Source organism: Cyprinodon variegatus, unplaced genomic scaffold (assembly GCF_000732505.1).
Source record: "Cyprinodon variegatus isolate N-32 unplaced genomic scaffold, C_variegatus-1.0 Scaffold395, whole genome shotgun sequence".
In the NCBI taxonomy this organism is placed as follows: Eukaryota; Metazoa; Chordata; class Actinopteri; order Cyprinodontiformes; family Cyprinodontidae; genus Cyprinodon; species Cyprinodon variegatus.
The window spans coordinates 263062-284573 of record NW_015150848.1 but is presented as its reverse complement, the minus strand read 5'-3'; the positions used below and the strand labels follow the sequence as shown (position 1 = coordinate 284573).

The window sequence follows — 21512 nt, the reverse complement described above, 5'->3', positions numbered from 1 at the left end:
AAAGCCATTCTAATTGAAGCTACCACCTTTATTCCTGAGTGAGCAGATAAGATCCCAGGAATCAAGTGTTTGGGAACCTTTTGTAAGAACTATGCTGTCCTGCAACTTTGCTGCATAAGCTTGATTACCTTATAATTTCCTGAAAGAAGCTTGTTTCATATTGGAGTCTGCATGAGTAGATTTTCTTATTCACTCTTGGTAAAAGCCATTTTACTTTAAACTACCCAACTGATCAGAGAAATTTATGGGAATAATTTGGGAGATTACATTTTTCCATCCTTCCTGAAAGTCAACTGTACTGTTGGGTGCTTAGTTGGTTTGGCCAAGGCTTTAAAAAGGGGAGCATTGGAGGGCCTCCATCACTTAGGGAAGGTCCAATGCAGGTGCCACAGGATGTGTGGGGGGTCATATGTGCCTGGCCATTTTCAAGAACAGTGCAACCACCGAATCTGAAATGCCAACAGGAAATGGCAGCCACATACACTTTCAAGTTGAATGGGGGCCACCCAGGACTCAAAAGCCGCTGAAGAAAAGCAAATATTCCAGAACTGCTGCAACGTAAGGGCTGTAGCAGAGGCAACCAGGTCCTCACCAGCCAAAATAGAGCCACTAACAGAACCCCATGTCCTTCCTGATGTAGGCCACTTTGTCACACTTGTAACGGCTGTAGCAAGAGTATTCCTAGGGGAGAGGAGATATGCAAGCAGTCATCAGCAGTGAATCAAAGGTAATGCCCAGAAGCACAGTCTTCTAGGATCGAGTCAGCTTGCTCTCTTGTAGTTTTGCCCACAAGTCCAGGTCACACACATGAGCAATCCCAGTCTGAGTGCCCTACGTAAACTACCAGTTGCAGCTTAGATGAGCCAATCGCCCAGGTAGGGCAGGATCCACACACACTGTGCCTGCAGAAGGGAGAGGGCCACTGCCACACACTCATTGAAAACATCTGGTTCAAAGGAATAAACCAAAGGGTCTCAAAACTGAAAGTTCCTTCCCTGAAATGCAAAGCAGAGAATTAGCCAATGATAGACAATGATGGGAAAGGGAAATTAAACATCCACCAGATAGATTGACATAAAAAAAATTCCCTGGGGACAATGCTTGCAACAACTTTCTTGGTGATCAGCAAGAGAGAAGACATTACCTTCAATAACACATTTAGACCCCTTGGATTCAAAACTGGGTGAAGGTCCACTGTCTTCTTTAGCACGAGAAAACACATTGTATGAAAGTCTCAGGGTGGACCACAGGCACCTGGCCAGCAAGGTCTGAAGTTCCTGGTCCAGTTTCAGCACTTTCAGCGGATCACAGCTGACAGTCATCATGACCCGGAGACAGATAGTTGGCCGGTGTCGGAACTGCAGATGGAACCCATGGGACTAGGTAGATGGCACCCACCAATCGATACCAGGGTGCAAGCAGCCCAGCAATTGAGCTGTGCCGAGGTAAAACACCCAACCACGTGCCCCAGTGCATCATCTGCTGGCCCTGTTGCCCCTTGAAAACCTAAAGCGATTCCGACCCCAACTCCAAGGACTGTGTCAACTGAAAGGCTCAGGCCCCAGCCTGGTCACCGATAGGTCAATCAACCTGACAAGGAAGAGAACTTACCAGTCACCAGAGAATAACAGCAGCCTGAAATTTTCTTTAAAATAAACAAACATACTAACCAAATACACTTGTTTTAGACATGAGCCAGGTCAAACAGTCCATTAAAAAAGAATTTCTGCATTCTTCGGTTAAGGTGTCTAAATATTTTGTTGAACCTTTTATAAACTCTGCAACCAATGAGGAAAAAAAAACACTCCAACAAATTAGATAAAACATATAGGGTGTCATTATTAGTGGTTGGGATTGGTCACAGATGGTTGGGTAACATAATAAATACAGTATGCCATTTAATTAAAAAGTATATATATATATTATTAAAAGGACAATTTTAAAAGGGCTGTTCAGTGGCGCAGTGGGTAGCACTGATGCTTTGTAGCAAGAAGGTTCTGGATAGTTTCTGCATAGTTTGCATGTTCTCCCTGAGCATGCGTGGATTCTCTCCGGGTACTCCAGCTTCCTACCACAGTCCAAAAACGTGACTGTTAGTTAACTGGCTTCTCTACATTCTCCTTAGGTGTAAGTGTGTGCGTGAATTGTTGTTTTTCCTGTTTTTCTCTGTGTTGCCCTGCGATGGACTGGTGACCTGTCCAGGGTGTACCCCGCCTCTCACCCGTAGACAGCTGGAGATGGGCACCAGCATCCCCCGTGACCCAGGATGGACAATTTTAAAAGCATCTTATCAGGCACATTGGAACAGTTCTGTAGAAATGTTGTGCGATTTTCTACTTCCATAAAACTTTTGTAAAATATTGTAAAATTATCTCCCATTTCCTTTTTTTATTATTAAACCATACAAAACATTATATACAGGATAAGAGTGCCTTTTTTCTGAAAAATAAACCCTACAACTTTTCACAGAGGCCTTGATTTGTGTGGCTGATTCAAAGGAGACACCATTGTTGCCAAGTATAGTAAAAGTCAATATATTTTTGACCTGCAATATGTTCATCTGTTACGTATTAACTGTACATAATGAAATTGCAGTAATTGCCACAAGCTTGCAAGTTTTAATTCTGAGAACCAAAGCAGGGATGTCAAATTTATTTACCAAAAATGAACATGCTTCAGAAGTTTCAAAGGTTAACTCCGGAACTGCCAAATGTCAGAAAGTTACATAGAAATCAGGATATTAAACTGATATATTTACTTCTCCGCTGTGACACTGCATGAAACCATGTGGTAGGCTCTACTGAAAGCCACCAACAGTCATCAAGGCTTTAAAACTGTAATCTGTCTGGGATTCTCTGTGTGTTAACACAGCTAAAAATGCAGAAAGCAAACACTTCAACAACACTACATAACTGTCTCAGTATCTTAACTAGACAATAAACAGCCTTTTCAGTTTGTAGGGATTTGCATAAGAAACGTGAGCATTAGCGAGAGGAGACAAGTCCTCTGCCTTTCTGCAGAGGGGAAGGAGAGGCTTCCAACATGATCCTTTGTCAGACTGGATGGGATAGAGAGACACACAAGCTCTCAGTTTTCACAGATCTTGGCTCAGAAAGGCATAGATTAGCACCAGTCTGACCACAGAGCTGAAATAAGCTAATTGCTTAATTAGCTGACCCAATTCTATAAGCTTCTTTTAGCATATTAAAAGGAGCTATGTAATAAAATGGTGTGGTTTCACAGAGGCGGTGTTTGTTTATGGAATTACAATAATGAGGATAAAACAACATATTGTCAATGGCACTTATAAAATAGAATTTCCGTTCTACAGAAAGAATGTATTATGATTTCCCATAGAAACCCTAAGGTGGCTTATTTATGCTTAACAGAAAAAGGCCAACCCATTGTATTCTGAGGTACAAGCAACAGCCCTTATGCTCATTTGTTATCGACACCAATTTAATGTCTGCTATCAGGAAAATTTTGTTTATAAATTGTATTTATTCTGTTAAACAATTAAAATGCATTGAGGGGCAATAGTTTAACTGGCCGTTTGAGGAACTCTGGACAAACGAAAGATGGGATGAAGAAAAAAAAAATCTTATTAGACTGAATGATGATTGGAATGGATTAATTTACATTTCCTGCATGCTTACTTTACATACATGATCTTTGCTCAGCACGGGGAGTTCTGGGCTAAAGAGCAGTATTTGTATGAGATGAACTCATCTATATGCTAATTCATTGGCATGTAGGCCTGCCTCATTTCTTCCATTCAAGACTGTTTACCTATTAGCTCTCTTAGATGCGACGGGAATTGAAATATTAAAAATAAGCGAAGGTATATGGAGTATTAGGAGTACATAAGCTGTTACTACATCTGTTTTAGAGGGACATTTTTGCTTTGTTTATAATGTGACCATGAGCCAACACTGGAGAAATTCCACAAAATACACTAGTTTGTTTGCTTGTGCCAAAATTGTCAAAGATAAAGTGTAAAGTTTCCAGACGCCCTACCAAGGACTGAGGCATAGGTTAGTGAAAACCACACAGATTCATATTTTAAATCTTTTAACTCAAAATATATTCACCGCATGTCTGCTGTGCAGCATGATTCAAGCTAAAACTCAATTTATATACACAGATAAATAACAGCCAACTTAAGGAATAAGCAAACTAAGTAAAATCTTAGGACCCAAAGGCCAGCATGGGGCCTAAAAGAAGGCAGAGATTTCCACACAGAACACAGATCTCAAAGCTTCAGAGCCATTTCAAGTATACCAAGATGGGCCTCTAAAATATTCTTTAATGATTTCTGAATTTTTCAGATCATGTGATGCGCATGCATTGCAGCCCCCTCCAATTTCTATCCATTGTTCATATCTTGTTTGATTTTCAAAATGTTATTTTTATTATGCAAATAAAAGAACCAGCAATATAAGCATCAAAAATCATCCTCGCCAAAATAGGCCGTGCATATCAGGGATCTTTAGACAGATGTCAAAATAATCAGTATTGGACTTAAAACCCTTTATCTGTCAATTTGGTTTTAAAATGTGTTTAAAACTAGCATCTTTTAAGCAGTTTGTTGCAACAGCTTTGAAGTGATTGATCACATTCTAACTGAGCAATATGGCTTTACTGGAGCTTCACACAGAACATGGCAAAGGATATGATGTAAATAAAAACATTAAATGCTAATTAATCAGAGTACATTATGCTAGTTTGAGAGTCAGCTGGCCAAAGGAGCCAGCAGCTTTCAGGAAGTTTTCACAAGTGCCTTGTTGGCAAGAGAAGCTTCTGGTTTGTTCAATTCGAGGCCATCCCATCAAAACTAAAACGAAAGTAAACACTTGATAGAAATCTAGGCAAAAAGGCTTTGACATTAAAGATTTCTATCATTTCGTTATTCTGTGAAAAAAAGGTTTAAAAAAATGTCTAAAACATTACTAATTATATATCTAATCTATAAAGTGCATTTTCCATATTTAAGTAGTCCTACCCTTTACTTTTTCTACATTTTCTAAAACTGATTTCATTTTTTGTATGATTAAAAATAACTAATTGAAGCAAAGTGAAACCATGTTTTACATTATTTTACAAGAAGAAAAAAAATTAAATTGGAAAATAAGTATTCAGATCCTTGGCATGACACTTAAAACTGAGCTCAAGGAAATTAATTACCACATATCATTGAGAACTTTCTGCAACTTGGAAAATTTTGTTAAAAGCAGAATATTCACCATTTAAAAAATGAAAGTACAGTTGATTTTCAAAAAAGTTTGGAGTCAAAAGAGATTCCAACATGGCAATCAAAGCGATCAAGAACCAAATACTTATTCATTGAAAACTACAGTTTTCTGTAGTGGATATTTCTGAAACCCTCCAAAAGGTAAAGCATTGCTAAAATAAATAACCATCCAGGTCTGAAGAGTCGGGTTGTGTCCAGACAGAAGACACCTCTCTACAATTAATCCATGAGGGGGAAAGAAATCCTGATTATGTCAATATAGAGTTTTTGGAACCAAAGTACTAGTATTTTGTCTGGTAGAAGAGGCCCTGTCATCACCTAACAAACACTAAAACATGGTGGTGTCAATATAATGGTGTTTAGCTATCTGATGTCTGGCTGGCAAAGCTTGAGTTCAAATTAAATCCAATGAATGACCTATAAAAAGATTAAAAGAAAAAGAATCTGTCCAGCCCAACTGACTGACCTTTAAAGTCCCAGTAGAAAAGAAAGGTAATGGTTAAAAGATGCAAAAAAAAAAAAAAAAAAAAAAAAAAAAAAAAAAAAAAAAAAAAAAATACACCGTTAGGGACCGAGATCAGCCAAGGCTGTCATTCTCTTCAGATGTACCAAAAAATATAGAATTTTACTTTGATTTATAACAATCTAAAACATTTTTACTTTGTGAATATTTAGAGAATTGACTTCATAATTAGAAAATATATACACTTATCAATGTTGGAATAAATATGATGGGTAATAAAATATAAAGCCTGTTGCCATTTTTGTTAGCACAGCTGGAAAATATAATTACTTTGACATATCTAGATTATGTAACTTTAACTCTAAATATCAAGGAGCTTTAAGCTTTTATATTTTAAAGACTTGGGATCCCATCAAAATGGGATAGTAGGTTGGTTTGATTAAACCAAAGAGTTCAGAAAGATCATTTTAAAGGGCCTTGCGAAGAGCAGTTAAGTGTAAAAGATCCAATTTTCTGTTCACTGAATTATAAGAGCATTTAATTCATACTCTAAGAACAGAATTTAAATTCTGGTTTGAGTCCTGTAAAATCTTAGGCCAGCTCTGAACATATCCTTGTATGAAGAAATTTGACAGATCAAGTTAAAAGTGATGACTAAATGCTAATGTAATTTAACAAGGCTCTGGCTAAAAGAGATGTAATCAACCATTTCAGATTTAGAAGGCTGTTGTGTTTAAGAGGATGACAACCTCTCTTCCTTATTGTCTATGTAATTCACCAAAAATTGCCACTTATAGTCGCTAAGAGCCGGACGTTTCATCTCCAAGCTTCCTCTGGTCTTTGCTACTCATCCCATTTCTACTTCCTCCAAAAGTGCCACCACTTCATTAACCTTGCCAGGCATGAGATAAGAGAGGGAGTGCATCAAAGCTGCCTGCTCATAGAGAGAACAGAGCCCTGCATGTCTCCACTACACAGCGGCCGTCATGCACACAGGCTGATACACAGTCCACAACTCATCCTGCTCACAGAAAAGCTCTTTTGTGTCGCAAACTGTCATTTGAAAATGCTATTTGAGAGTGTGCTTGCACATATAACTTCATTATGATTTTAAATACAATCCAGTACCAGAGGTTTTAAGAGCATTTAAATGCAAAACAATTCATTTTTGACAGTTATTGCCTCAGTTTCTTATCCAGCAAGCACAGCGCTGTCGTCTCTCTGACCTGTGCACTTAAAACTTTGGAAATGAGGAAATTATACATTAAAAGCATCAAAGCCAACTTCAGGCCGATGAGTAACAGCTCCAGACTTCCTCAAAGTGGGAAAGTAGAAGGGAGGAAATGTATTAACTGAGTCACAATATTGTTTTACTTGCAACACATACAAATCTCTCTGGTGCATTTAATCCTTCTACCCACAGTTTCTCAGAAAGGAGGATATAAATTATTTTCCTTTGGTGGAAACGGCAAATCCCTGTCTGGATTCTGTTAAAAGGCTTAAAATGTCACTAAATGCCAAGGCTGAGACTCCTGCTAACACGTAGGTCTTAGAGACAAGATGTTAAAGCGTTGAAAGTTACCTGAAATTGATGAGGTTAATATTCTTATCACAAGCCAAGGCTTCCAAGAGCGCGGATATTGAAAATAGCCAGGTAACCCTTCATATTAGAGGCTATCGCACGGATTAGCAGCATAAACAGTAATTACACATTTCATTGTTTATTGTTGGTAGTGTTTAGAAAATGTAATGCATTGCATAAATTAGAAGGATTGGGATCCTGAGCGGGATATTTTCCAGCAAAGACGACAAGAAAATACCCCTGAACATAAGTCCAAACACTGAATGCTGGGCTGTAAATGAGTAATTTACCATGAATATCCCTTTTATCCCTTTACAGCCAAACAAAAATCCAGACCACATTATACAAGCATGGAAGGTTCTGTCACTGAAATTTGAAATAGAGGACAAAGGGCGACTGAGCAAATAGGTTTTTTAGCCACCATCCTCCAAGTTCCTTGGCAGTGTGAATCAGAGGTAAAATACAGTGCATTAAGTCGACCTCTGAGGCAGCACAGAGGAGGGTAGAGTGAGACATTCCACTATCTATTAAGACTTGCGTTATGTATATATTGTGTTTTGAAGGAATTTCACTGATCCACAAAACCAGCAGGGAGGGATAAGAGTGAGTCCCTAAGACCATGTGGTAAGAAACTGCAGAGCAGAATCTCTAGCAAGTTAGAAGTTGCTGCGCCGTTAAGGAGGAAAGTCTGGCAGGATCCTGCATGCCCGCTGATAACATGGTTGGATTAAGGATGTTTAAGGGAAGTGAAAATTATTCATTTGAGATGGATGAAAGCTGCACTTGTCAAGTCCTACCAGTCATGGACTTTATATATTTCATTTCCACTAGCCAGCATGCATAATTTCCCCTCAATGCAAATTTCTACACACTCACTGAATTTTGGGAGCGTATTTACCCCGCTCCCATCACGTTTTCCAGCACAGTAAATGGATAATCTCCAATGAACAGGGAACTAAAAGAAAAAGAAACAATGTCATTTTGTTTTCAGGGGTGTTGAATCTATTGTTTTCTTAGAACGCATGAAGATTAACCCAAATAGATTTCATTCAAAAATACCCAAACGAAGGAGTTACTTGTGTCTTCTACACATTAATCTCAAAATAACTTATTCTAACCATTGATTTCTGTGTTGGTCTAAGAGTTGTGGCCGACAACTGTGCTTTTCTTTCCCTCTATACAAATATTATCTCTGATGAGAATAAAACCTCCATCCTGAATGGCCAATAAATTACAAGCACGCTTCTCGTTTACTCATCAGAGCTAATGAGGCTGATAAAATTACCTCGAGGATCATAATTACAGGCTAGTGGCAGAGGATCTGGCAGGGGCTGAAATAAGGGAAAACGAAATCTAGATCATATTGCATGAGGCAGTAAAATTATTACACTGAATCTCAGTTTGCACTTCTCAGAAAAGAAAAAACATTTTGGTCCTAGATCAAAATTTGTAAATATATACAGTATTTACTCTTTTAAACCGTACTGCTGTATAGATTCCACCTCAAACTGATTTTTACCACCCTTTCATAAAGATTAAGCACTTCATGGGTAATGGCATATTTTAATGAACGATGGCAGCCTGGACACAAGAGCTCACCTCAGAGGATTCCATTTCATCACATATTCACAGGATGAATTGTTTTACTTATGAATATTAATGTACCTCTAATTTGAGGCTGTTAATGCTTGTCGCTAGGAGCTCGGCAAATCAGGTCCCCATTCCTGTTAAAGCCATGTATTAGACACCCCCACCGCCCAAACCCCACCCGACACTAAGCCCTCGCCTTTGATTCTTAATTGCAGAAGTGCAAGCATTCGCAGTAGATGGGGCGCAAAGCTTTAATTAACTCTAATATCACACATTCAGTCTCGACTGTCACCCGCATCACGCGTGGCGGTTTTTTTGTACCAGCATCATCCAACTCTGCTCAGCTAGAAAGATTTTTGTTCCAAGTTTGTGAGCACAATTTTATGCATCTCAAAATGAGCGATGTGTTAAGAATTTACTGTCATTGGTATATTGCATGCATTTTTTAACTTTTCTTTTTTCTTCAAAAGGTTTTATTAAAATATAATTTGATGCACTTTTTAAAGTCTGTTCTTGGTCTTGATGCGTAGAGTTTTGTTAGAATAAAAAGACTTATATTTGAAGTAAAACTCCAAACATCCTTAAGGGGATTGCCTTAGTTTAATAATCTGTGGAAAAGGGGAAAAAGAAAAAAAAAAAGAAGAAAAAGAAAAGAAAGTCATCATGCATAGCAGTCTGTAAAGGAGTTTTATTGAATAGATTTAAAGTTTTACATAAATAGAAAAGTTTACAGTTTATTAAAACTTTTAGCATTTAAAATTATAAAAACAGTAAAGAGACATTTTTACAGATGAGCAACTCCACATATCCTTTGAACATTTTAATAGCTCAGGTATGGAGCTATTCTGATGCAGATATCAGCAGAGTAATGTTTAATTAAACCTGCTTTTGAGATAAAATGCTTAATACAACCTATAGTTTGTAAGCCTTTCCTCAGCCATGAGCTACAGCTCTGCCTAATCCTCTTTCACATAACGTTATTGCATCAGCTGAACATTTTTTTTGCAGCATTTATAAAATTAGCAAAGAAATTAACTGTCTGTACTGTGGCAAATTGGATTTCCCCAAGTTCCTGCCTAGTGATACTGCATACCCAGGCTGCCACCTACAGTACAGCAGGAGAGGAGCTGCAGCCTGGAGCAGCTCAACATGTGTGGCACCACACACATTCAAAGTTAATGAAGACCTTTAATATCCTTTGAGTAAATTTGTTAAAATCAATTATTAAATACTTAAATATTCAATTGTGGATCAAGACTTTTGAAGAATCCTACAGAAATTGGATCATGCATACTTTCTCCTCAGATAAATGTTAGAAACAGAAATAAATCATATTTGCCCAAATAAATGAAAAATTGCTGATGATAAAAAAAAATCAATTTCCAAGTAGAACCTTTTTTAAAAACAGCAATAATTAAACTCTCAGGCTTTGAGTCTTGAGGAAAAACAATTAGAACACTGAAAAACAAAAATGCAAACCACCCTGAGTAACAATGTGAATTAATCCCAACAATGAACATAATCAAACTTTTCTTCTTTTAACTTGGGTGAATTTTCATAAACAGCAAAGACATTGATTTAAATAAATGTAAAAGACTAATCATTTTCACACATTCCAATCACTTAACAGGCCTTTTACTTCTTCGCTTGAACATTCTTGAGAAAGATTTCCTCTTACTTCTGGTTTTCTTCACTCCTGCCCCCGCCCCACCAAAAATGTATGATTATTAGGATGCATTTAAAAAGGTATTTTTTTTTTCTTTTGAAGTATTTACCAAGATCTTGCATCATCTTATTCAGTTGGTTGTCTTCTTCCACTTCCCTTAGGTAGGAGAACAAAAAGATATCTATATACAAATAAAACTCCAGCCAAAATAATCTCACCATAGAAGTAGCATTTGAAACCCTCTTTTAAAAGTATTCCTAAATATAGATTTAGCTACCTGAGTCGGTCTTCATCAAGCACCTGCACAATTGTGTTTCTGCAGTCAACGATCTCCATCAGTTGCTGTAGCAGTTTCTTCTCCCTGTGTAACTCTTCTTTGGACTTTAAATTATCTGCGATAGATCATATAAAACATTCATGATTTTTATTCTGCAGCTAATCCAGATTCAAACTGTATATATGTATTGTATCTGGCTTGTTAAAAATTCTGAAGGCATGATGAGAAATTGTACCGTTTCATGTTTGCAAGCATGTGTTTTGTTTTTAAATCCAAGCCAAGTTTGTCAGGTTATGTAAAGCTTATCGTCTCCTAAGTCTTACAGTCTACAGTTTCTGTACTCTTAATGCCTTGTATTCCTGAGCCAATACTTCAAAATGTAATAAGGATTTGTTTTAAACACAAACCTTTAATACTCAATACTACTAATCAATCCTGGAGAGAAATTCATTTTAAGTACAGAACATCCAGTGGACCTGGTGTTAGAGGCCTTGCTGCCTTTAAAAGGTGTCCATGATCATCAAATCATGTGATCAGTGTGCACACAGCCTATACTGGTTGATTAAACTCTTCACCCAGGAAGATGTTTTAATAGTTGCGTTGAAAATTTCAGCATTTTACCTGGCTTTTCAAGAAGCCTGCGAAGCTCTTCTTCCACTCCTGGCTGCTGTTGCTCGAGCTCCTGAGTTCTTGCACTGAATAAACATTGATTAGTTTACTAAATGGCTGAAGCTCTTCAAATTATACACGGTATGTTCAAGTAAAATATAGATTTCCACTTAATTTATGCCAAACAAAATTCCAGTCTTATGCATCTTAAGTATTACTCACAGGTAAACAAGCTCTGATTCCTTCCTTATGTACATCTGCTTTTTGCGAATGAGGTTAAACCAGTCAACCATCAGTGGATCCATCAATATGTCCCCTTCTCCCTCTGCAACAAATCATCAATATAAGATGCATTTTAAATGAGATTTACATTAATATTCTTGGTAGTTATGCAATTTGAAATAATTGATATGCACACATCAATTAGGGGCAGTTCATTTAAAAGTAGTGAATGCCATTTTAATACCAGCTTAAAGTGTTTTTTTTTTTTTTATTTCAAACAACTCATCTGTTCTGGCTGGCTGATACAAGTCAACAGATCTCATTTAAATGTGTCCAACTAGAATAAATTAAATCCTGTAGGGATAAATTAAGCTCAATGTCTAAACAGGAACATTTATGTACATCTTAAGATCTATGCTCTTCAGATGAACAATGACAGCATGGATGATTCACGTGAATAGATTCAAAAATTAGCTCTCAAAGCTCATTTTAATTTTCATGATGATCAGCTTGTCTGCAACTAGATTATTTTCAGGACATCAGTCTGAATTCGCAATTTAAGAAGAGAATCTCTCCCCTCATAGGACAGACACCCAAGCTGCAGGCAAGTATAGTACTGAACTGAACAGCTTTTGCAGAATAGTACTACACATTTATCTGCTATAGCATGGTAAGTCTGGAAGTCTGGGCATCTTTGCGTAGACTGCTGCCTCCGCGACCCAGCCCCTGGATAAGCGGAAGAAAATGGATGGACGGAGTATAGTAAGTAAATACTTCGCAGAAAAACATAACCGGTACGGTGAGGAAAATAAGTATTTGAACACCCTGCGATTTTGCAAGTTCTTCCACTTAGAAATAATGAAGGGGGTCACCAGACCTAAACCCAACAGAGAATCTTTGGAGGGAGCTCAAACTCCGTGTTTCTCAGTGACAGCCCAGGAACTCAACTGTTCTAGGCAAGATCAGTGTGGAGGAGTGGGCCAAAATCCCTCCTGCAATGTGTGCAAACTTGGTATAAAACTGTCTAAAGGAAACATTTGACCTCTGTAATTGCAAATACAGGCTGTTGGACCAAATATTAACATTGATCATCTCAGGTGTTCAAATACTTATTTACAGCTGTATCATACAAATAAATGGTAAAAAAAAAATAATAAAAAAAGCATATATTTTGTGTTTTTTTTTTTTTTGTTGTTGCCGTCTCTCACAGTGGACAGGCACCTACAATGACAGTTTCAGACCCCTCCATTATTTCGAAGTGGGAGAACTTAGAATAGCATGTTGTTGAAATACTTATTTTCCTCACTGTAAGTCCAAAGCTGTAAAATTTTTATCTAAGAGCATATACAAAATAAAATTGAAGCTTAGACCTGAGCTTCAAATAAAAAAAAAAAATTGTTAAAGAATCCATAAAGACCAGCTTAAAGAAGAGGGGCATGTAGAAGTCAAACATAACCCATTTGTACAGATGTACAATACCTTTCAAGAACAACTTCATCTGGTCAAACTGATGAGGTCATGATAAAAAGAAATTCTAGAAACTTAGTGTTCACCTCAGCACCAGTGATGTTAAAAATGAAGCCGTTAATAGTCATTTTAAGTTTCTATACAAGTGAACTGGTGAGAGATTCTGTACATCAAATACCAATATGCATTAGTTCTATGGTGTTTATATAGTTAACACTTTATTTCAATGCCGCTTTACTCCAGTCATGTTGACCTTGAGCAAAGCAATCAGGTCCCCCACTCCCACCACCACCAAAAAGGAAAGGCTACATCTCTGTGGGCTGGCTGTGCCTCTCACCTCATTTGGCAGCAATAACTGTAATAGAAATGGCAGGTAATTTACCCTGCAGACGCTGAGTGAATGTGTGTGGCAGTCAGGGCACAAGTGATACCCCACAGGGTATTCAGAAGTCCATACACATATAGTAAAATGTATTTGGGTGTACATCATCTACTGCAGAGGACCAAGTGGTGGCCATTAGGTGGAAAGCGTATTCCTTCGATTATGAACCTCCAAGACCAATGTGGGGGAACAGAAACCCATGTCTGACCAGAAAGGGATGTGAAAAGTGAAGCTCATCTTAAACACCACTTTGCATCAAAAAAAAGAAAAAAAAATGCACAACAGATTTGGACCCAAGACTCAATGTCTTCCTGTAATCATGAGATGCAGTTAAATGGTTTCAGTGCACATTGAAAGCAAACTGATGAAAATGTCTGAAAACACCAAGCTGAAATTATTGTGTCAACAATGAAGTGTAGAATGGAGAGAACGACTAACCAACCTTCCTCATAATTGCGGAGTTGCTTTTCCAGCTCAACACCCTCTTTCTCCAGTTGAACCAGGTTCAACTCAATATCAACCAGCTCCTTCTCAATCTGCTCCACTGGAATATGACGACACAGCCGCTGTTGGGGAGAAAAAAAAAAAAAAAAAGGAAAAAAATTGTTATTTTAATTATGAATTTTCACTCTTGACCTAAAGAAGCTCTACCATCCTCCCCAAAGAATGTAATGAAAACATTTTTGTGAAAGTGTTAATTAATCTCTTAAGAGACTTAATGGAGAGAACTTACAGAGGGTGACCTCATTTCAGTCCTGAAGGCGGCGGTGGGTGACAAATACTTTCCCTTTTTAGCAGCTAAGAGGTAGATAAAACAGGATTAGATAGTCCTTTCTTGGCAGCTTTTCAGGAAAAAAAAATAAAAACTCACATTGTCAAAATTGACTTCTCTTCACAAAATTTCTACAACTCCAAGTTCTACATTGCATCCATCTTTGATCACATTTAAAGCAGGTGGAAACCAACCTGAGGGATTTTCCAGACAGTCTAAAGCAGCCGTTGAATTAATGGGGACCGGGGACACAGCTGGAGGTCTGAGTGGGAATTTCACAGGTGAGCAGCTACCATGTTTTAAGCCTAAGAAGACAAGAGTTTTTGCATATTTTAGGTTGGCAGTTCAAAAGTTCAGCTGGCAAGAGATGAACTTCAGCAACCACCACATTTACATCTGCCCACATCCAAGGAAACCTAGAATTGTTCTCAGATCAATTAAGTTAATCATTGGAAACGATGAGTAAAATTTTTATGTTTGGATAAATGGTTGAATTTGCTTGATCGATTCACATCCTCAATATATATAATTCCACATGTGTTAATTCATAGTTTTGATGCCTTAGGTGTTCTAAAATTTTCAGTCATGAAATTAAGGAAAACTCTTTGAATGAGAATGTGTCCAAACTTTTGGTACTGTATATAAGACAGTTTCATAAATCACACATGAAACAGTTCCCTCATTGCCAAATCAATGTCTTTCTATTAATGGAGACCAGAGTTGTAGCTATTAAGTAGTTTGTTTTAGATAAATATTGCATACAATTTGCGTTCAATTTTAATACATAGTAAAGCATAAAAATTGCTGGTTGTGATCTTAATTTTTTTTTAAAAGGACTTACCAAGGCTTTTAGAGCCAAGGACGGGTTTCAGTGGATTGGCTTCCTTAATAAACATGGGCTCAGACAAACCAAAGCCAACTGCAGTTACAGCAGCTGTTTGAGCTGGGGGAGGCGTTGTTGCACTAATTGAGAGATTAAAGGAAGTCCTGGGTGTCCTACAAGGTGAAGGCTGATTGGTAACGGCTTCAGGTTCACAAGCTCTACAGAAGAGAAACATTTTTATAATCCAACAATGCCAATTCATCTTAACAGCATCAATTAAATGATTTTAAGTTTTGGAAGTGTAGAAGATGGATTAGAGACCACCTCACCTTCTATTTCGCAGTATTAAAATGTTGAAAGTGAGAGATTAGAAAGAAAATTTAGAGTTAAAGAAAATCAAGCCAGACACTCTTTGGGGCTTGTTAAGATGGGAGACAGAACAAGTGTCGGCACTCTGAGGCAGTCAGGGACAAAAGGAATGGAGGAAAGTCGACGACGATGCATTCTAGAGGATGGATAAGCTGAGAGGTAAGACAGGTAGTTTTATTCTAAGGACCAAGTTCACGTTATCCATGAACTTAAATATTAAACCATTTGAACAAACTTACTTTAGCCCTTGCTCGGTGTTCACAGATTTAAGCTTCGCTTGCCACTCCTGGTAGATGGGACCTGTAGAAAAAGCAGTCATACTTTTAGTATTATCAGGGAAAAGAAAATTTCTTTAAAAGGCATTTACATGATGCTACTAAAGGCACCTGCCATATACTGCTTACAATAATGTCTGAAACTAAAAAAAAAAATGCTCAAAATCTATTAAGATATTAACTTTCACAGCAGAAGATAAAAGTGTCAAACTGGAAATAACTAGAAAGTAGACCATGCTCTATTACTTTCATTTCAACTGTGAAATAAGTCTCAACACTTGGCTCACCAAAACTCGATTACATATCTGCAATGATGCACTTTTTAAAAGCATCTAGAGATCTCACTCGAGTGAGAAACATATCAATGTGTCCAGACTGTTTTTATATTTTATGGGATTCTCAATGTAAATATACATTAAGAAAAAAGTCATTTATGTTATTATGAATTGTCAAAAAAAAAAAAAAAGTTCTGATAGAATCCACAATTAAATCCAACAATTATGCGTCCATCTTCAACCCAACTGACACCTATTCTCACACACACACACACCCCGAGTTAACCAGAATGACAGTTCAATAAAAGTTCATTAGTTTAAGACAGAAATGTCAGCTCAGCGCCTGCCAAATGCTCTGGCTGTGGAAAATGGGGCAGAAATGACAAAGAGCTTTGTTTTCCATGAATGTCTGAGGCGCACAGAAAGAATGAGGTTGACATGGGGGTAGGGGGTTGGCAACATGTCAAATAGTGGCTCAAGAACAAGTAAAATGAAATTGCATGGCAGGTACCTTTGGCTGTTTTGTGTACCGCTGTTGGCCTGGTATTATCCTTGTTGATAGTCTTAAGACATGGTGATTCCTCATTGTTTGTTTGGCTGGTACCAACTCGTCCTTCCCAGTTTCCTGCTGGGTCTTGGCTGCTTTTATTCTTCCTCAAACCAACAAAGTCTTTTAAAAATGGGTCAGTGCAAAATCTACAGGAGAGAGCAAGTCATCCACTTAGCTCAAGGTTATATTCATTGCATTAGACTGTATTGCAAAGATGCCTACCGGCTTTCTGCAGATCTGATAGTAAAAAGGTTCTTGTTGTTATTGTTGGAGTTTTCCCCTCCCAGTTTCTTTCCGATAACCTGCCCAACTCTGTTTGCATCAGAAGAACTTAGATGGACATTTGGATCACCTGAGGACGCAATGGGCTTCCCATTTACAGTTGAAGGTTGAGTAACTTGTACAGTCTGGAAAAACTTTTGCCGAGCTGTCTGGGTCTTCTGGGCAGAGGCCGTCCAGGTTTGGGAATGCTGAACAGGACTTGAGGACTTTGGTCCAACATTAATTGGGGCTGATAGCACGGAGGATACAGTTGGTGGTGCTAGTAGAGTCTTTGCTGCACAGTTTGATGAGACAGCTGAATTAGAAAATCCAGTTTTGACCTCTGCATTCAAGGTGCAAGTTTTGTGGCTGTTCTGATGGGTGTTACAGACAAAAGTGCCTGGATCCTTCCCAGGCTTGTAACTTCCAGTATGAAGTACAGAAGAGCACTCGCAGCACCTGAGGAAAGTTTACATGTATGTTACTGCCAACGGAAAACCTAATCAAAAAGGAATCCCCAATGATGAACACATCTTACTTGAAACAGGCTCTGTGGTAGAGTTTGCCCTCCACAAAGTGCCTCTGAACCAAATGGACATGGCTCCTACATGCAACACATTTGCTGTTCAGAGTTCCAGTTTTGTTTGCACCATCAGCCAAAACCACTCTCTGTAAAAGAAGCTTAAATTACATCTGAGGTCTAACAATGATAGAGATTTTTGGACATCAACTATACAAACCTGAGCACCAACTTTATCTGACATCGGTGATTTACAAGCAGTGATAGTGGAAGGTAAACGATTCTCAATGCCAGATTTAGACTCCAAGATTTTGGCCACTACTGGCTGATTTTTCTTTTCAGATGGCTCTTCTTTGGAGCCCTCTGCTGGTCTTTTCACTCCTCCCACTAAGGAGAAGTTACATTAAAGTAAAATTTACACCAAAACCACCAAAGAGCATCTGACATTTTTATAAGGGCCAAAGGATTTCAATGGCTAAAGAGATCACTCACTTGGTGGCCGTCCTTTGAAGTAGTTGTAGTACTGGGACACATAAGTTAAAATGCTCAGCCTGTCAGGGATCCTTAATGCCACCATGTCTTCAGCATCCAGCAAAGCTGGAATGCCCAACTTTTCTTCTGCAACTTGAAAGGCCTGAAAAGGATTGTTTTAAATGCAAAGGATACAACAGATATAGTTCAAGAGCTTTTTCCTGACAATGAAAGAATTTCAGTGTGCTTAAAAATATAAATGACTAAATAACATGAAAGTATTCAGTACTGGAGTTTAGAAGGGTCAAGAAAAGGGTGAAGACTTCCTGCCACCGTGTGGGGAATTATATCAGCAGTAATTTAGCATCAGCACTTTTGATAATATAAATTGCTATTCATCGCACTAACAATTGTGTTTAAAAGACTAAAAAATTACACCATGCAACAGACAAGGTTTCAACTTAAAGAGTGGGGGGACCTACTAAGGAACATGATACAATTCATGAAATATAGAGAAGTGTAAATTACTTTACTCATGTTTCAGAACAGGGAGAATCAACAGAGACTCTAAACTTAAACCTGATGAAACAGGCTAGTCCCTGGCCACAAATCTGTCAGTCTTGCCACACTGAAGGAGTGTACGTCAGAGAGAGATCCATCATGGTGTGGATCGAATAGCAGATGACAGCAAGCTTCATTCAAAATTAATAGCCTGGACAGCCATGCCCCTGGGATCAGGTTTTTGCTGACTTTACCAGGATCGCCCAGGACAACAAGGAAGTAGTGCAAAGAATAGTACTCTACAGGAGCCCCAGCTCTCAGAGGATATGATGGCAGAGGACTAAATCAATTATACCATCTAAGAGGTTAGCCAAATAAAGTGGATAAAAATAATAAAGTCTTAAGTGGAGTTGCAGACTGTAGTATGAATATGTGCAAACAGCTTAAACAAAAATTAAACCAGTGACATAAATGCAAAGAAAAAAAATATTGCATATTGCAGCCTTTGTGGTGTTAGGATAATCATCACTGATGATGTTTGAGTTTGTTACATCTTGGTATTGACTGCCTGTTTGTCAGAACTGATGTTTTCCACAATAGTGAATCTAATTAAGACAGTTCCTCTGTGTGGATACAGAGTTATAATCTTCATTTTGTACGTGGCAAAGATTTGGAAATGGAATGAGAGCGGTGTCCTTCAACTAAGAACGAAGTGTAATATTTTGATAAGGCTGAAGCCATGGATGTCTACTGATCTGCTAACTTGTATGATGTTAAATATGATGATGTGGCAGACTGCAGTTGTATAAAAAATGCCTTTTTAGCTGTTAATCGGAGCCACTTTCTGAGAGGGGAGCAGCTGCCATTCTGTAAACTCTAAGCAACTTCTCTGATCTGAGTAAGATTACCATTTAAATCAAAATCTGTTGTCATGTCTCCTGGTTATTTAATACATATAAGTTGTGAATTGTTATTTAAAGAGTCCATCCCAAGTGAGGTCTTTTCAGGAAAAAGTACCAGAGAGATAGAGCATCAAAGTGCATACACAGAACAATGATTACTATCCCAGGTAGAGGCAAACACAAAAAAATGGTTTGCAATTTAAATGTAATTTTTTATCCATGTTGGAAACTAAAGGGTGTAGAGCTGGACATCCTTACCAGTCTATTGTTCTCAAACACATCCTCTTTTTTGAGCGAGTCATAGTCTCTGAAAATAAAAACCAAAAGGAATACATAGGGATGTTAGACAGATAAAATTTTATCTAATCTAGTAGATAAATGCAGGATGATTAAGTTTTTATTTTAGTTTAGTTAGTTTTGTATTCAGAAAGTCATCCTTATAATTAGGACAAAACAAAACAACCTGCAGTTTGAAACACTTACATGAGATCCGGTCTGTATTTGTGGATAAGAGCACAAAATGCCAGTCCACTCCTGAAAGAAGTAGTCATGTTGGTAATGGCAACATCTCTGTATCCATCACACTGCATTTTACACCACTGCTCCAAAGCCTTGATGGCTGCCATGCTTCCAGCGCTGCACTTCACTCAGACCTGAATTTAGAAAACGGAAAAGTTCCACCTCTGAGTGTTTGTGGAGGAGGAAAGAGACAAAGTTTTCCTGCTCACAGCAGCTGCGTCCGGTTTCCTTCTGGTTTACCCTCTGGGAAGAGTTTGTGTTGCTGCTGCCGCAGTGGTGTGGGTTTCTCAGCTCATTACACTAATTGGCACTGACTGGTAGTCCTTCATTCACAACAGCTGATTAAACTGGCCCTTAAATGGGCTCCAAAAAGAACAATGTGCAATTCATGATTCATGTACTTTTCCGCTTAACCGCGGCCAAATATTTTAAAGTAGCCTATGTGATTGATTTTTGTTCAACCTAAAGCGTGTAGTTGAGTTATGAACTTAAACTAGTCAGCTTAAGTAGCATGGCTCTTTAAAATTGCAGCAATTAGGGGTTTACTGGCTGCCTTATTGGTTTTTAGAAGCTTATTTGCTTTCTATGGCAGTACAAAGCATGTTTATTTGAATTCAATATTCAAATTTATGATAATTATAGAGGAAATTGGCTAAATTCAACAATTGATACTGAAATGTAAGGCTCCCATAGGAGGAAAGAAACACGTTTTACACCAGTAGTTTTAGAGATGGAGCCACTATAGAAACATGACTCTGAACTGGGTACTCTAAATGTTTAATATTGGACAGTTCAGAAGGCTAGTGAGATCATTCAAAGTTTAAGCCTTAAATAAACTGAAGGCTAATGCAGAAGTGGTATTACCACTTCTGCATTTGTCCTGACTGACAAAAAAAAAAGATTGATCTTATGTAATTTTTTCTGTCGTACTTTTTCTTCATAGTGATGTATTCTCTTTGTAAACATCTATGAAATTAAAGAAAAGCCATTTAATGACTGTCCGAGTGTTTGTCTGCTGGTGCATGTTTAGTAATAGATGTTGTGCGGAGTGTGTGAATGAATGGCTGAATGACTGAATGTATTGCATAGTGCTTTGTCAGGTTTCCTGACTTGGAAAAAGTGCTGTGTAAGTCCAGGCCATTGGCAATTTTACCGTTAAAAGTTGTGATTCTTGGTCTAATTAAACCTGGTTGTGTTCTAATGTATAACTTTGCATTTTGTCTTTTTTTTCACTAACCATCCAAATCATCTAGTGAAGATTCTCAGTCATTCAGGCTTTTTCAATTCAAAATGTCCCAAAATGTGTGAAATTTTGAATTGCAAAGGCTTCCTGGATGGGAAGTGAAATGTCTTCAGACTTTGAAACCAAGCCCAGTGGAGTTCTTTTTAACTTTTTTGGAATTCTGTTATTGCTGTTATGGATACACGTACTAGTAGTGAAAGGAGTGTGCCTACTGTGTGTGATTTATCATCAGCATTTAGGGCTACATGAAAGCCTTGAAGAAACTGATATGTCATCTTTGTTTCTAAAATGTGCAATTGCCAAGTTACACAAAGTAGCTACTGTCTGTTAGTTAGAAGCTAAACTAAATTGGCATACATATGTTATATAAGACAAATACGAGGTAATCTATGATTGCGGCCATATTATATGGTTACTGATAACTTATATTTAGAAGGTAACACATAATTTTACGAATAGATATATTTTATCCATCAAATTGTGTTGAATTTTGAAATAAACATGCTCATTTACCATTATTGG

The 21512-nt window shown here is 37.8% G+C and overlaps 1 protein-coding gene across 1 annotated transcript; it reads right to left on the bottom strand.

The window, feature by feature from the left end:
• Positions 1–9637: 9637 nt before the first annotated feature.
• micall2 (MICAL-like 2) lies at positions 9638–19975 on the bottom strand. Its single transcript, XM_015387448.1, has 17 exons — positions 19712–19975; positions 19487–19535; positions 17847–17988; positions 17575–17741; positions 17373–17503; positions 16796–17293; positions 16535–16719; positions 15713–15773; positions 15123–15322; positions 14476–14586; positions 14243–14307; positions 13952–14075; positions 11661–11763; positions 11451–11524; positions 10830–10944; positions 10662–10708; positions 9638–10582 (listed from the first exon to the last, which is right to left on the bottom strand). The coding sequence occupies exons 1-17, from the start codon at positions 19852–19854 to the stop codon at positions 10506–10508; spliced, it is 2292 nt and encodes a 763-aa protein (XP_015242934.1). The 5' UTR covers positions 19855–19975; the 3' UTR covers positions 9638–10505.
• Positions 19976–21512: the final 1537 nt, after the last annotated feature.

Coding starts and splice junctions, on each gene's coding strand:
- micall2 (XM_015387448.1), bottom strand. CDS start 19,854: ATGGCAGCCATCAAGGCTTTGGAGCAGTGGTGTAAAATGCAGTGTGAT. Junction 17,989..19,486: donor TGTTTGAGAACAATAGACTG/GTAAGGATGTCC, acceptor AATCCTTTTCAG/GCCTTTCAAGTTGCAGAAGA. Junction 16,720..16,795: donor ATCAGATCTGCAGAAAGCCG/GTAGGCATCTTT, acceptor TCTCTCCTGTAG/ATTTTGCACTGACCCATTTT.